Below are 14,721 nucleotides of genomic sequence, written 5' to 3'. Positions count from 1 at the left end.
TCACCTGAAATGTGAAACTCACGTCCAACTCTTGTGACCTCATGGAATGTAGCTTGCTGGTCTCCTCAGTCCATAGGATTCTTGAGGCAAGAATACTGGAGTGGGTTGCTATTTCCTTCTCCAGGGGATCTTCCCGACCGAGGGATCACACCTGGGTCTCCTGCATTGCAGGCAGACTCCTTACTGTCTGAGCCACCAGAGAAGCCCAAGTCATCTGGATTTTACTTAAAAAGAGGGATTTCTCTAGTGGTCCAGGGGCTAAGACTCCAAGCTCCCAATGCAGTGGGGGTGGGGGGGGGCAGATTCAATCCCTCGTCAGGGAACTAGATCCCACAAACTACAACTAAAGATACCACATGCCACAACGAGGACTGAAGATCCCTCAAGCCTCAACTACGACCCAGTGCAGCCAGAACGAATGAACACAAAAGAATGCGAAAAGGTCAATTTGCTTAATTTCCCTAAACAATAACTCTATTTTAGGTCAGTGACAAGGACAACTTCAAGGTCTGCCAAATTTTAAAATTCAGAGCCCAGAGGAAACACCAGCAGTCATTCCTGGAGCCACCGTAAGGTGTGGACTGGAGTGAATCCTATGCTTGCCAGTCCCACATTCATTTCACTATTTACTGACTTGTCAGTTCAGGGCCTGACTGTTCAAAGGATAATCCCAAGTGACTGATTCAGGAATGGGCCTGTGACCCAGCTGTATTCTATGAAAAGCTGCTGGAGGATTCTGAGGGATGCATGCACCCAAATCCAGACATCACCAGTACTCTGGGAACAGCTCTCTGATTTTACTTGCCACTGAAAAAATTGTATCTCAAGCTGGACATGTGTAAGAAAGCAACTACCTGCTGCTGTGCAGCAGCATAAAATCCAATCATGAAAGTGGATGCCATAGATAATGCATGAAGGAGTGCACAGCTGAGAGACTTACAGAGAAATGGAGCTTAAACTATGTCCAACCTACCTCCTGACTTCTATTCTAAATGAATATTATTCCTTAATATGAGTGTCAGATTGAATCAGCTTTCTTTACTTGCAGCCAAAAGCCCTAAAACACTGGTATTGTTTTCATAATCAGAAAGCATATATATTTAAGATATCAATAAATAAGGAAAAAACAAATAAATATAGGCAATGCTCAATAAGAGTTTATCAGAAAAATAACAAGGAATTCTCCCTACAACCTTCTGCTAGATATCAAAACATATACTTCCTTCTCATACATGATATGAAAGGATGGTTTCTAACTGCTGCTGCTACTGCTAAGTCACTCTAATATCCACTCCAATATCTAATATTCAGATAGATTATCATATCTACCTATCATATCTACTTTTCTGCCACTCTCTTATAAAGATCCACATGATTATATTGGGCCCACCCAAATAATCCTGAATAATATCCCTACTTCAAGATCCTTAACTTCAACTTGTCTGCAAAGTCCTTTTTATTTGACAACATATTCATAGGTTCTGGAAATTCAAACACTGACATCTTTGGGTGCCTTATTCAGCACATCTTTGGGGGCCTTATTCAGCCTACCATTTATACCAATATGACATTGAGAGACTTTTAGAGAAATCTGTGAATTTACTATAGTAGTTGTTCTATTCAAAATCACCTAACTAGAGGGGTTTTGCTTGTTTGTGGATTTTATTTGTTCCTTTACTTATATAACTGAATTTGACCATATCTTAGGAAATGTGGGGATTGTGTTGTGATACACCTGAGACAAGAAGTCTTAGGATTTGCATTTTTCAAAAGCCCCATGAATTATTTTTAATATATTCAACTTTCATTCAATAAATATTTACTGATGTTTCAGAAGTTGAAGAGTTTAAAGTATCTAATTACATTTTATGTTGGAAAACTAAGCAAAAATGTAATAGTTGTGACAAAGGAAATATTTCTTTGTTAAATTGCAAAACACTTCACATACACAATATAAAGAAGACTAACTTGAGAGTGAGATGTGAAAACAAAAACGTGAAGGAGACCTGTTACCAATGGAAAGAGTATTTCCTGCATTCATTATTAGTGTGTTTCATTTATCTTAACCAGTTCTGAATGTGGCACATTTGAAAATGCTTTTTCTCCCCTCATCACTGTAATGGCTAATTTTCTTATGTGATATTTTTAATTAAAATTGAGACTGTACTTTTTAGAAAATGCTCAGATACTCTAATTGCAAGCAAAGTACAGTTACCATCAGAAGCCTAGGATGGACCAGGGATTAAGGGATGGCAGACAGCCAAGGTTCAAGCCTTTCCCACTCCCCACCCCGCACTCCAGGCTTCTTTAACTATTAACGTCACAGTAATAAACTGAATGGTTTAAAAGTCATGACAATATTCTCAGCCTGGACAAGATGACGTCTTTAGACAAGGCAAAGTGTTTCACCATACTCCACAAAAAGATCTGTTTATATAATTTTTAATATCAATACTGTCCTGCATCATTTCTTACTTGCCACCTCCCTTCTCCATTATTGTTTGGCTTGTGTTCATGCAGACAGTTGGAGCTGTTAGTGGACATTCTCCAAAAGTTTCTAAGAACCACAGCAGGACTATTAAGAGGGTTTCTAACCATAATTCCTAATATTCCTTCCTGACTGCAATAACATTAATGATGTGGACTATGGCTTACCCATAGAGTAGGAAATGGCAACCCATTCCAGTATTCTAGCCTGGAAAATTTCATGGACAGAGAAGCCTGGCAGGTTGCAGTCCATGGGGTCACAAGAGTCAGACAGGCCTGAGCACCCACGAATGAATGGCTTACCCTCTCAAGTCTCTCCTTCTCCCCTTTCCTACCTCCCAGCCATCCTAGACCTCCTAGACATACACAACCATCTTCTCTATTCTTACACCCAGACTGTTGAATGCGGTAAAGCACACACCCTCACAAAGCCAATGCAGATAAGCACCACGCACACATGTGATCTGGAAAGTCACTGTCCCTCCATCATCCTGCAGGATCAAGCTCCATCCCCCACTCCCATTCTTTCAAGCCCGTCTGAACCAGCCTTCTGGGCACCACCTTCCTCCCACCTTTCACCTCCCTTCTAGAAAGAACTCCCTCAATGTCTCACCTTCCAGCAGTAGATATATCCACGTTACCACCAATTATGACAATTTTCCCTCTTACATCAGAGGAAGGAGCACACCTCCCCCTACATAGCGAATAATAAAATGATAACAAAAACACACACTATGAAACGTGTCCCTCATCCTACATTGCTATGTGCTCCGTCTGTGCTCTGGGTCCCATCCTCTCCAGCTCCCCTTTGTCCATTAAACCTTCTCTCCAGCTTCTTGATTAAGTCTTTCCCTTCAGTTTCAAGTCTCCCAGACTTCTGCTTGCAACCAAGAGAGAGAAATGGTGAGATTTACTCTTCCACCTGAAACAGTGGTTCTCCAGACATAGTACGTTAGACAACAGAAGAAATGATGCCTGAAAGATGGGAAATAAAGGAAATGATTCCTATGATTGACTGCCCTTTGCTGACAACCTGAAAGATGGGAAATAGAGAAAATGATTCCTGTGAGTGTTTGCCCTCTGCTGACAGCCTTGAGAGCATCTCCAGCAGTAGGACAGAACCCAGCAGGAGCCTGGTGAACTCCCTAAATTGAGAAGATGGAGCTGAGAGTCTTAAAGCTGATTGGAATCCACAGGACAGTAACAGGAGACGAGAGCTCCACACAAAGAGAACTCAGGAGATCTGCAGAGAGTCCTAAATAAGCATTCATCAGAGTACTAAGGAGCATATGTGTGTAAGCAAACTCCTGGAGGCTGGGGAAAGAAACACCTGAAAGGATAAAAGGACAGTAACCTGAACTCCCACAGGGCCAGGATGGTGAACAGTCAGTCCACAGCAAAATCCAAAGAGCAAAGAGATACCAGAATTAACTTGGACCTGTCACCTGAGAAGTACCACAAGCCAACAAAATTAAAAGAACAGCATCATTTTCAATAGGAAATGCTCCATAAATTTCGGTGATATGTGAGTTCATGAAGGGAATTTTTAGCGGATAAAGGGAAAGGGGACTATTACTAAATACCTTCTCGGCACCAGGCACTGTAAGGGTTCCATAATATATGGTCCCTGCCTTGAGAGCCACACATAGTCTTTACAACACTCATCATGAACTCCCTCCCCTGAAAATCTCCCCCAGTTTTTTTGCCAAGAATCAGATGAAAGGTCCCCTCCTTGAAAGGCTTCCTTTAATCATTCTAAAGTTGCTGAACTGTAGTGTTGGAGAAGGCTACTGAGAGTCCCTTGGACTGCAAGGAGATCAAACCAGTCAATCCTAAAGGAAATCAATCCTGAATATTCACTGGAAGGACTGATGCTGAAGCTGAAGTTCCAATACTTTGGCGACCTGATGTGAAGAGCCGACTCATTAGAAAAGACCTTGATGCTGGGAAAGATTGAGGAGAAGGGGATGACAGAGGATGGGATGGTTGGATGGCATCAATGACTCAATGGACATGAGTTTAAGCAAGCTCTGGGAGATGCTGAAGGACAGAGAAGCCTGGCATGCTGCGATCCATGGGGTCACAAAGAGTGGGACACGACTGAGCAGCTGAACAACAACACAGTAACCCACTTTCTTTTCTGTACAATACTCACAATTTCTAATTATCATTTATTATTATATTTTATGCTTAATTATAACTCATATTTTCTCCCATGCACATTTAGAACATGAGCGCCATAGTGAAGAAATCACTGCATCCTTGGTGACTAGCACAGTATATAGCCACTGACGGCACTCAAACACTTACTGAATAAATGCAAACAAGAACTGTGACCAGGATGATTAATATTTTCCAGACTCATTAGCCCCAAATCCCCTGATGCGGTTCCCTTAGTAACGAAGAAGCATGCTGAGGACTCACCTCTACCTGAGCAACATTGACGACCAGCACCACCACCATCAACACTGCAAGCAGACAGCAGAGCAGCCGTAGTTTGAAGAAGCTGATCCACATGGTCGGGCTGTGTCTTGATCACCCATGGCCGACCCATGGCTTCCTTCACTCCTCAAAACTCCATGTCTCCACAGATGGCTAACAAACACATGAAAAGATGCTCAACATCGCTCATTACTAGAGAAATGCAAATCAAAACGACAATGAGATGTCACCTCACACCAGTCAGAATGGCCCTCATCAAAAAGTCTATAAACAGTAAATGCTGGAGAGGGTGTGGAGAAAAGGGAACGCTCTTGCACTGACGGTGGGAATGTAAATTGATACAGCCCCTATGGAAGATGGTATGGAGATTCCTTAAAAAACTAGGAATAAAACCACCATATGACCCAGCAACCCCGCTCCTAGGCTTATACCCTGAGGAAACCAAAGTTGAAAAAGACACATGTATCCCCTTGTTCACTGCAGCACTATTTACAATAGCTAGAACATGGAAGCAACCTAGATGTCTATCGACAGATGAATGGATGAAGTAGTCATGGTACATATACACAATGGAATAATACTCAGCCATAAAAATGAATGAATGCATTTGAGACAGTTCTAATGAGGTGGATGAACCTAGAACCTATTATACAGAGTGAAGTAAGTCAGAAAGGCAAAGATAAACATCGTATTCTAATGCATATATACGGAATCTAGAAAAATGGTACTGAACAATGTATATACAGGGCAACAATGGAGAAACAGACATGGAGAATAGACTTACGGACATGGGGAGAGGGGAGGGTGAGATGTATGGAAAAAGTACCATGGAAACTTACATTACCATATGTAAATTAGATAGCCAACAGGAATTTGCTGTATTGCTCAGGAAACTCAAACAGGGGCTCTGTATCAACCTAGAGGGGTGGGAGGAGGGGAGAGATTGGAGGGAGGTTCAAAAGGGAGGGGATATATGTATACCTATGGCTGATTCATGTTGAGGCTTGACAGAAAACAACAAAATTCTGTAAAGCAATTATCCTTCAATTAAAAATTTTTAAAAACTCCATGTCTTTGCTTTTCTGAGCTGCAAATGAGCTTTGTTTGATCTGCTTCTTTTCTGTTTAGTTTCATTAAGAGTTCTTTGTATAGAAGAGCAACTGGTATGGATTTAAAAAGCACATTTTTCTCCAAAGGATTCCTTCGAAGAGGAGAGATGAGCAAACAGATAGCCAATTACAACAGCTTAGGGTGGAGTAAAAGGAAAGACACTGTATTTCCTCTTCCTTAACCTTATCCAAGGCCCAGAGTCATGGGAAAGCAAAGAGCCAGAGCACAGTAGGAACTATTCCACATTTGGACAATTTACTCAAACCCAGTTCCAGGTTTTCATATAAATAGAGATATTTTTCCTGCTTCTTATTTATGCTTTAACTTTTAAGAGAGCAAAGAAAAACAGCTTCAGATTCTTAGAAATTACAAAATTCACGTTAATTTTCTAAAGAGGTCTAAATAAATACCTTCCCTTCCCTTACAGTTTAAATTCTATTACATCCAGTTCAGTTCAGTCGCTCAGTCATGTCTGACTCTTTGCGACCCCATGAACCACAGCACACCAGGCCTCCATGTCCATCACCAACTCCCGGAGTCCACCCAAAGCCATGTCCATTGAGTCGGTGATGCCATCCAGCCATCTCATCCTCTGTCGTCCCCACTCCTCCTGCCCCCAATCCCTCCCAGCATTAGGGTCTTTTCCAATGAGTCAGCTCTTCGCATCAGGTGACCAAAGTATTGGAGTTTCAGCTTCAACATCAGTCCTACCAATGAACACCCAGGACTGATCTCCTTTAGGATGGACTGGCTGGATCTCCTTGCAATCCAAGGGACTCTCAAGATTACTAGAGTAATTATGGGCTTCCCTCCTGGCTCAGTGGTAAAGAATATGCCTGCTAATGCAGGAGATCTGGGTTCAATCCCTGGGTTGGGAAGATCCCCTGGAGAAGGAAATGGTAACCCATTCCAGTGTTCTTTGTCTGGGAAATCCCATAGACAGAGGAGCCTGGCAGGCTACAATTCATAAGGTTGCAAAGAGTTAGACATGACTTAATGACTAAACAACAAGAGGAAAACCTGTGATTTTATAAGAAGTTCTGGGATTAGATGCAAACCATTCTGATAAACTCTGGAAAACAGGAATGCCATCCCTCTGTATGGCAAGAGACAGCAAACACCCTTTGGGTTTCTGGCTCCCCTACCCCACAGGCAGCCCTGATGCCCCCTCAGTTGAGTAACAAGGCACAAGAGGAAAGACACCCGCCCTAAAGATAACAGGAGATGAAAGCTAAGCGTGAGGAGTAACAGGTCACCCTAATCCTTCATCATACCTGCTGAAGGCAGAGGACTCGAGAGTGGGCTGCTCCTTACTGTTCTTCCATGTAATCACTTTTAAAATGCTCTCCCCACTTGCTATTATGATACAGGTAAGCAGTGAAGATGCTAGTATTTTGTTCCCAGCGACAGTTTTCATGGAAAGCAGGGTAGAGAGGTCAAGGTGAAGAGGGTGCATAATCCCAGTGCAGAGGGCCTCAGGAAACCTCAGCTGCACCAACACTCCCCCCTTTTGTGTTGGACCTGGCAAGCCCCCTCTCCCTCACTCCCCTACTCCTCTGATCCAATCTGTTCCCATTCCCACACCACAAAGACAGACAACAACCCTTCCTCACCCCAGCACCATAAAGGAAATGAAGCTAATCTATTCCAACATGCTTTCCACCCACAGCACTTACTTTTTCCACTTCTCAGCTGCTTTCTATATTTTTATGTATTTCTAGTCTCCCCAACATACCAATAAAAACTATATTTTTAAAAAATAACAAAATATATCAAACAAAAGCAACTTAAGGATAACAATGTACCATACTTTTTGATTCCTTCCCAGTATTCAGCTCTTTGCATGATATACGTTGATTCATCAATCCACACAATGAATAATTACAGAGGCCTGGGGCTTCCCTGGTAGCTCAGTGATAAAGAATCCACCTGCCAATGCAGGAGTCATGGGTTTGATCCATGGATCAGGAAGATCCCCTAGAGAAAGAAATGGCAACCCACTCCAGTTTTCTTGTCTGGGAAATCCCATGGACAGAGGAACCTGGTGGCTACCTGCCATGAGGTCACAAAGAGTTGGACACAACTGAGCAACTAAACAACAACTCTGTATTGCACATTGTACTAAGTGCCAGAAATCCTCCTGGCAAAGCTTACACTCATATTAGGTAAAAGGTATTTCCCTCCTAAATTAAAGAGAAATAAATCTCCCACTCCTGGCCACCTCCACAGAGACGCCAGGTAATGTGAAAGACTGCACTTAACCATTTCATGGCCCCCTAACACTGGCCCCTCTCCAAGACCCAGCTACCTACCCACCCTGAAATGCTTGCAAATTCTAGAAGGAAATGACTATGAAATAAAGGAAATAACTGTCACCAGGGCCCCAGCTGCTCCTCTGCAGAAACCCTTCTCAAGGAGTTGGCCATAAGAACCACAGTCTTCCCTGATGGCCAGAGGGAGAAGACCAAAGATGATACTGCACAGAAGCTCAGCTGTACCACTGCAGCCGTGGTCTGTGTACTGCACAAAGGCCAGGAGTCCAGAGGATGTCAGTATGGCTCAAGCTGGTCAGAAACAGTACAGCAATGGTGCAGAAGGATGGTGAGGCCTGGAGACCTCAAAGCTAACGGAACAAAAGGCCTTACAGGCAGCAATGCAAATATGCAAGAAGTCCCTCCCAGGCAGGGACTTCTGATGAAAATCCTCATGGAGGGTCATGCCTGGAAAAGACCTACTTCCTGCTACAAGTAGATGGAATGCTGAGACTGAAAGATCCATCTGTACACCTAAGAAGATATAGTCTGAGGTGTACTAGCCAGACCTCTCTTTAAAAAGACACATACTAAAATGTTGATAGTTGTCATCTTTGGGAAGGTTTTGTTTTTCTCCTTCATCTCCACCAGGAAATATAAATCACAAATATAAAGAATCAAGCTGGCTTCTAAAAGTAATAATTAAAAAGGAGCCATAAGGAGAAATAAAGCATTAAATCAGATACAAGAAAACAAATTTAAAATGAAAGATTCCAAAGTGAAAAAAGAAATTTTTAACAGATTTTTGGGGTTTTCCTACAAATATAAAACCAAGGCATTATAACAAGAAATCTATTTGCAAAGAGAGCAGAAAAATATTATTTGGTATCTCAAACTGCCTTAGAATTGAGTAAGAACAATAGTGCTAGATAGGAATGACTCTAAAAAGTTTCCAAAATCAAATCCAAAATAAAAATATATAATAGAGTTTATTACCTTTTTTTTTTGTGGGGGGGGGGAATTTCCAGTTCCCAAGAAGAGGTACTTATTGAAACTAAGAAATTAGGGCTTACTTTCCTTCCAGTGTAAAGTCTGAACTCAAACAATCGTGATATCCCTTATTCCTTTCTTGTCACATTCGAAGCACATGTTGATGTTTTTCATTTTTACACCATTCTTCCTGCTGCAACAGAGATAAGTACATGAAACACAGGTTAAAGATACTGAAAATGAAGTAAAGGAAAATACATTTGAAATCAAAAATATAATTTTAAAGCAAGAGATGTACGAAGATTTCAGTACAAAGTAGTGGGTAGAATAAGGATAGGAACATTTCCTTTCCTAGCACTAAAAAAAAAAAGACCTGGCTATTTATATTCACAAACTTACATGGAGCAAATTACTCTTAGATCTGAGCTGAAGGTCAAAACCTTATAAATAGCAATATAATTGGAAAAAATATAAATCACAGATAAAACCTTCGTATGTTTTTGTGTGTGTGTGTGTTTTTAATTTTATTGAAGTATAGTTGATCTACCATGTTATGTTAGTTTTGGGTATACAGCAAAGTGAATCAGTTATACATATACATACACCCACCCCTTTTAAGATTCTTTTCCCATAAAGACTTTATATTACATATAGGCTTTACATTCCCATGTAGGCTTTACTCATTACAGAGTACTGAGTTCCCTGTGCTATACAGCAGGTCCTTATTTTTCTTAAAGATTAGAATAATCATGCACTTCAATGCTCCATCCTACCACTAGAGAAAACAAGAGGTACTGGACACATCTAAAAGTTGTGATCACTCCATGAGGACTCTCAACTTGAGCACTTTTGTTTTCAAATCTCTCTGAAGTGTTAGAACACACTTACTCATGCTTCATATTTATATTCAAAGAACGAGCAAAACGTAAAATCCATGATCTGCTGGGTCTGTTGTGTCAAATTTTGATTAAGACTGTTTATGTGCCAAACGAAATTCCTTATGACCTGTGGCAAACCTATACTGACTGACATTAGTCCAAGGTATTGGACTTCCTTCCACTTCTGCTTTAGGAAGTCAGATACCTAATGAAAAGTGAAAGTGAAAGTCACTCAGTCGTGTCTAACTCTCTGCAACCCCATGGACTATCCATGGAATTCTCCAGGCCAGAATACTGGAGTGGGTAGCCTTTCCCTTCTCCAGGAGATCTTCCCAACCCAGAGATCAAACCCAGGTCTCCTGCCCTGCAGGTGGATTCTTTACCAGTAGAGCCACAAGGGAAGTCCAACCTAATGAAAAGCCGACTTAAAACTCAATATTAAAAAAACCAAGGTCAAGGTATCTGGCCCCATCACTTCATGGCAAACAGAAAGAGAAAAGGTGGAAGCAGTAACGGATTTCCTCTCTTTGGGCTCTAAAATTGCTGCAGATGGTGACTGCAGCCAAGACTTTAGAAGATGATTGCTTCTTGCAAGGACAGCTATGACAAACCTAGACAGTGTATTAAAAATCAACAAAGATCCATACAGTCATGGCTATGGTCTTTCTGGGAGAAGGAAATGGCAACCCACTCCAGTATTCTTGCCTAGAGAATCCCGTGGACAGAGGAGCCTGGTGGGCTGCTGCCCATGGTGTCGCCAGAGTCGGACACGACTGAAGCAACTTTGCATACAGGCATGCATTGGAGAAGGAAATGGCAAACCACTCCAGTATTCTTGCCTGGAGAATCCCAGGGACAGAGGAGCCTGGTGGGCTGCTGTCTATGGGGTTGCACAGAGTCAGACACGACTGAAGTGACTTAGCAGCAGCTGCAGCATGGTCTTTCCAGTAGTCATGTATGTATGTGAGAGTTAGACCATAAAGAAGGCAGAGCACCAAAGAATTGATGCTTTCAAACTGTGGTGCTGGAAAAGATTCTTGAGAGTCCCTTGGACTGCATGGAGATCAAACCAGTCAAACCTGAAGGAAATCAACCCTGAATAGTCATTGGAAGTACTGATGCTGAAGCTGAAGCTCCAGTAATCTGGCCACCTGATGGGAAAAGCTGATTCACTGGAAAAGACCTTGATGCTGGGAAAGATTGAAGGCAGGAGAAGAAGGGGATGACAGAGGATGAGATGGTTGGATGGCATCACCGACTCAAAGGACATGAGACTGAGCAAGCTGTGTGAGATGGTGAAGGGCAGGGAAGCCTGGCGCGCTGCAGTCCATGGGTCCCAGAGTCAGACATAACTTGGCAACTGAACAACCATGACATCTGACTTCCTATTCCCATCTCACTTGGAATTACAATCATCAGTCACACAAATGAAATACTTGAGTTTGGTACTAAAAAGAAAATGAGGCAGCAATTCCACACTCTAGAGGGCGAATGTTCTTAGACAACCATTTCACAAAAACAGTATATTAGTGAACAACCACACATCCAGCTTCTGGGACAGTCCTCATCCTAAATACTCTGACCTGCTAGCCACATATCAGAGCAAGTATCTGGATTTAGAATTTGGAACACAGGACACCCACACAAAAGACAATTTACACGGAATATACCTATATTTGAATTCTCCAAGCTCAAACTCTCCAAAGAGCAGCTGTATTTCATAGGGTACTGAGTAAAACTTTGAAACTTAATAGGGCAATGTCTAGAGAAAAAACTGGAGACTCATCCAAGACCATGAAAATGATGGGTCAACCAAATGAGATCATCCTTGAACCAAAATGAAGCAGGGACAGAAGTCTGCAGAAGGACAGACATCTGCAGGACTTGCTTCCTGATTTCATTCCATGGACCCCTTTCTCTTTCACGTACCCCCACCTCACGGGCCCAAAATGCTGATTCACCGAGGCCTTCTCTTCTCCTTTTAAAGCAGCACTAATGCTTTCACAATTTCCCCCCGGGGTGGGGGGGGGTGCAGTGGTGGTGGTGGTGGTGATGATGGGGGTAACCACAGGACAGAGAAGTACACAGCTCAAATAAGTCACAAAGCTATGTATGCTGTGAGAAGAAAATAGGGCATGTTTTTAATGCCCTATTAAAACATGGTAGTCCTTAATCTTGCATGCCCATTAATATCATCTGGAAGCTTATACAAATACCAATGCCTGCACAACACTCCATCAACTGGATCAGAATCCATGGGAGTAGGGCCAGAGAAACAGCTTCTTATTTAGGGTCTGCAGATAATTATAACACACAGCCAGGCAGGGGAACCACTGGTAGAGAGTGGCCAGAGGGTGCGATTTGTACAGATTGGTCAGGGATGGCCTTTCTGAAACGATGTTCGATTGTAACTTACATCGTCCCTCCAGGACAATTCGATTCTGGGGCAATGGGGACAGCCAACCCTATTTCAGTGATATGTCCCTTCGTTTTCTTTCTCAGAAACAAATAACAGCACTGTACCAGGCCCAGAGAGACTGTGAGGATAACAGGCACAAAGAAGGTATTAGACACAGTCAAAAGAAAGCGGAGCCCAAACGCTATGGAGGAACATTGTGTTGTTTTACTGTGTTGGATTGAGACAATTGATTATCACGGTCTGGGAGTGCCGCCAGCTTCAAACACACGCTGATGTTCCAACAGATAATTAACCACAGTAAGGAGGGGGACCCATCAGAACAGTGTGCTCCTCTATTTTTAGAAAATGCGGCAACAATCCTCCCTTAGAATAAATAATGAAAACAACGGAAATTTTACAATTACAAATTTTGTATAAATCCTGCCTGAGACTCCCTCTTACCACCACCCTGGTGGTCTTTGATCAAGTGGAGACGAGCGACAGGCCAGGCTCTATCTCCACATTACACCTCGTAAAAGTCACACACTACCCAAGCGACCTAAATCTGATGTCCCAAAACGACAGTAAAAGCAGAACAATCCAACGCCTGAGAGGACACCCAGCCAAAAGGCAGCTGGGGCTCAAAGGAGCGATGAGACTGGAGTTAGGGGTTGAGGAGGGAGCCGTCTCCAAGAGTTCGGTACTCGCTCGGGCAAGGTGTCAGGGGAGGGGTCTTCAGCTGCCCCCAAGTCTGGGCTCCGCCGCGCTGCGGCTGCTCCCGCGGGTATTGCGGGAAGTCTAGAAAGCCGAGGACGGAGATGCTCGCGCCCTGCCCCGCCCCGGGACCGGCTGCTGCTCGAGCTACTCCGGACCAGCTCCAAGTCTGCCGTGCCTCGGGCCGGAGGCTCGCGTTCCAGGCTCAGCTACCCCAGCCACGACCCCAGGGGCGGCAGCGCGTCTGCATCGGGCCGGGAGCTCGGGAGCCAAAGAGCGGAGAAAAGGGTCTTAGCAGCCGAGAGGCGTCCGGGAGGAGCCAGGCAGTGGTTCGCTCGGGCGGCAGGGGTCCATCCCGGCGCTAGAGCACAAGCCGCAGGCCGGCACTCACCTCCATCCAGGTCTGGCCTCCCGCCGTGCGCTCTCCGGCTGCCCGGGACCGGGACACCGCGCTCAATCGCCGCAGCACCAGGCCGCCTGGCCCTGGCTTCCTGGCCCCGCCGCGTCGCCTCACCCCCGACCCCCGGCTGCGATTGGTCCAGCTCTGGGAGGGGCGGGGCCGAGGGTGCTGACTGACAGCCGCGGCCTTGGCGCGCGGAGCCTCCCCCAGAGCCGGGGCGCAGAGTTGACCCCTGCGGAGCTGCGCGCAACTTTTCTCCCTCGCGAGGGCGTCCTGCTGCTGTCGCCTTTGATCTGAGCTCTGCCCACTATCGGGACCCGGCTCCTGTCGCCTTCGGACATCAGAGTGTCCCAGGGAGCTACTGGAGATGCCCCTGCTTGGGCCGTCTTTCTTCTCAGTGGCGCAATGTTTTGTTCCCTTCACGGGTCTGCCAAGCTCGAGCTCAGAACAGACTGGTCCTTGAATCGTTCCTTACTTGAAATTAGTCGACGTATTTTCTTATCCCGGAAAACAACCCCGTTGCTTTTACTCTCCTTGTGCGTAACCTAGCAAAAAGGCCTGAATACTAACCACCACCACCACCACCACCACCACCTCCACCGAAAAACCACTTAATCCTATTTTGGACTTTCTTCTAAACCGTAAAACGTCCTCAGCAACTATGTTGAAATTCAGGAACTGAAAAGAGTACTTCAAAGACAGAAGCAATTGCTCAGGAAACCTGAAAGGATTAACCGAGTTCATCCCAGTAAAAGGCAGTCTCCAAAAGCAGACCGCCCAGACTCTTGTCTCAAGGTGAAAATATTTGACATTTACCGACCACAATGGACTCTCTGTGCTCATTCAGAAGTATTCAAGGCAGGCCTGTATGCATGGGTGACCCGTATGCCTGAAATAAAAGGAGGTTCTTCTACATGAGGCAACCTCTTCTGGAGTAACCATTTCATTCTTCTTTCTCGAGGATCAGCCTTTCGTACTCATAAAAGGTTATTTTCCTTTCCTCTGTGCCTAAGGATCCACAGCCCAATGTGATAGACTTCTGCGCTGATT

General features: G+C 44.1%; 1 protein-coding gene across 11 annotated transcripts in view; it reads right to left on the bottom strand.

Moving 5' to 3' along the window:
• NXPE3 (neurexophilin and PC-esterase domain family member 3) overlaps window positions 1-13,818 on the bottom strand; it is a 54,675-nt gene extending 40,857 nt beyond the window's left edge. The window contains exons 1-4 of one of the 11 annotated variants that reach the window (XM_088836700.1): window positions 13,663-13,818; window positions 9,288-9,474; window positions 5,769-5,846; window positions 4,918-5,082 (exon numbers count right to left, since the gene is read on the bottom strand). In XM_088836700.1, coding sequence (XP_088692826.1) covers window positions 4,918-5,004 — 87 coding nt within the window. In that variant the 5' untranslated portion in view covers window positions 5,005-5,082; window positions 5,769-5,846; window positions 9,288-9,474; window positions 13,663-13,818. Of the gene's footprint in view, window positions 1-4,911; window positions 5,083-5,768; window positions 5,847-9,287; window positions 9,475-13,662 lie in introns of those variants that run through there. The other 10 variants (XM_055416772.2, XM_055417002.2, XM_055416683.2 and 7 more) reach the window with 10 other exon arrangements.
• Between the last annotated feature and the right edge of the window lie 903 nt (window positions 13,819-14,721).

The sequence above is a fragment of the Moschus berezovskii genome, chromosome 1, assembly GCF_049115385.1.
Source record: "Moschus berezovskii isolate FMDL1 chromosome 1, NW_MosBer_1.0, whole genome shotgun sequence".
Classification (NCBI taxonomy): Eukaryota; Metazoa; Chordata; class Mammalia; order Artiodactyla; family Moschidae; genus Moschus; species Moschus berezovskii.
Note: the sequence above shows the minus strand (reverse complement) of the source record. Positions and strands in the feature narration are given on the sequence as shown.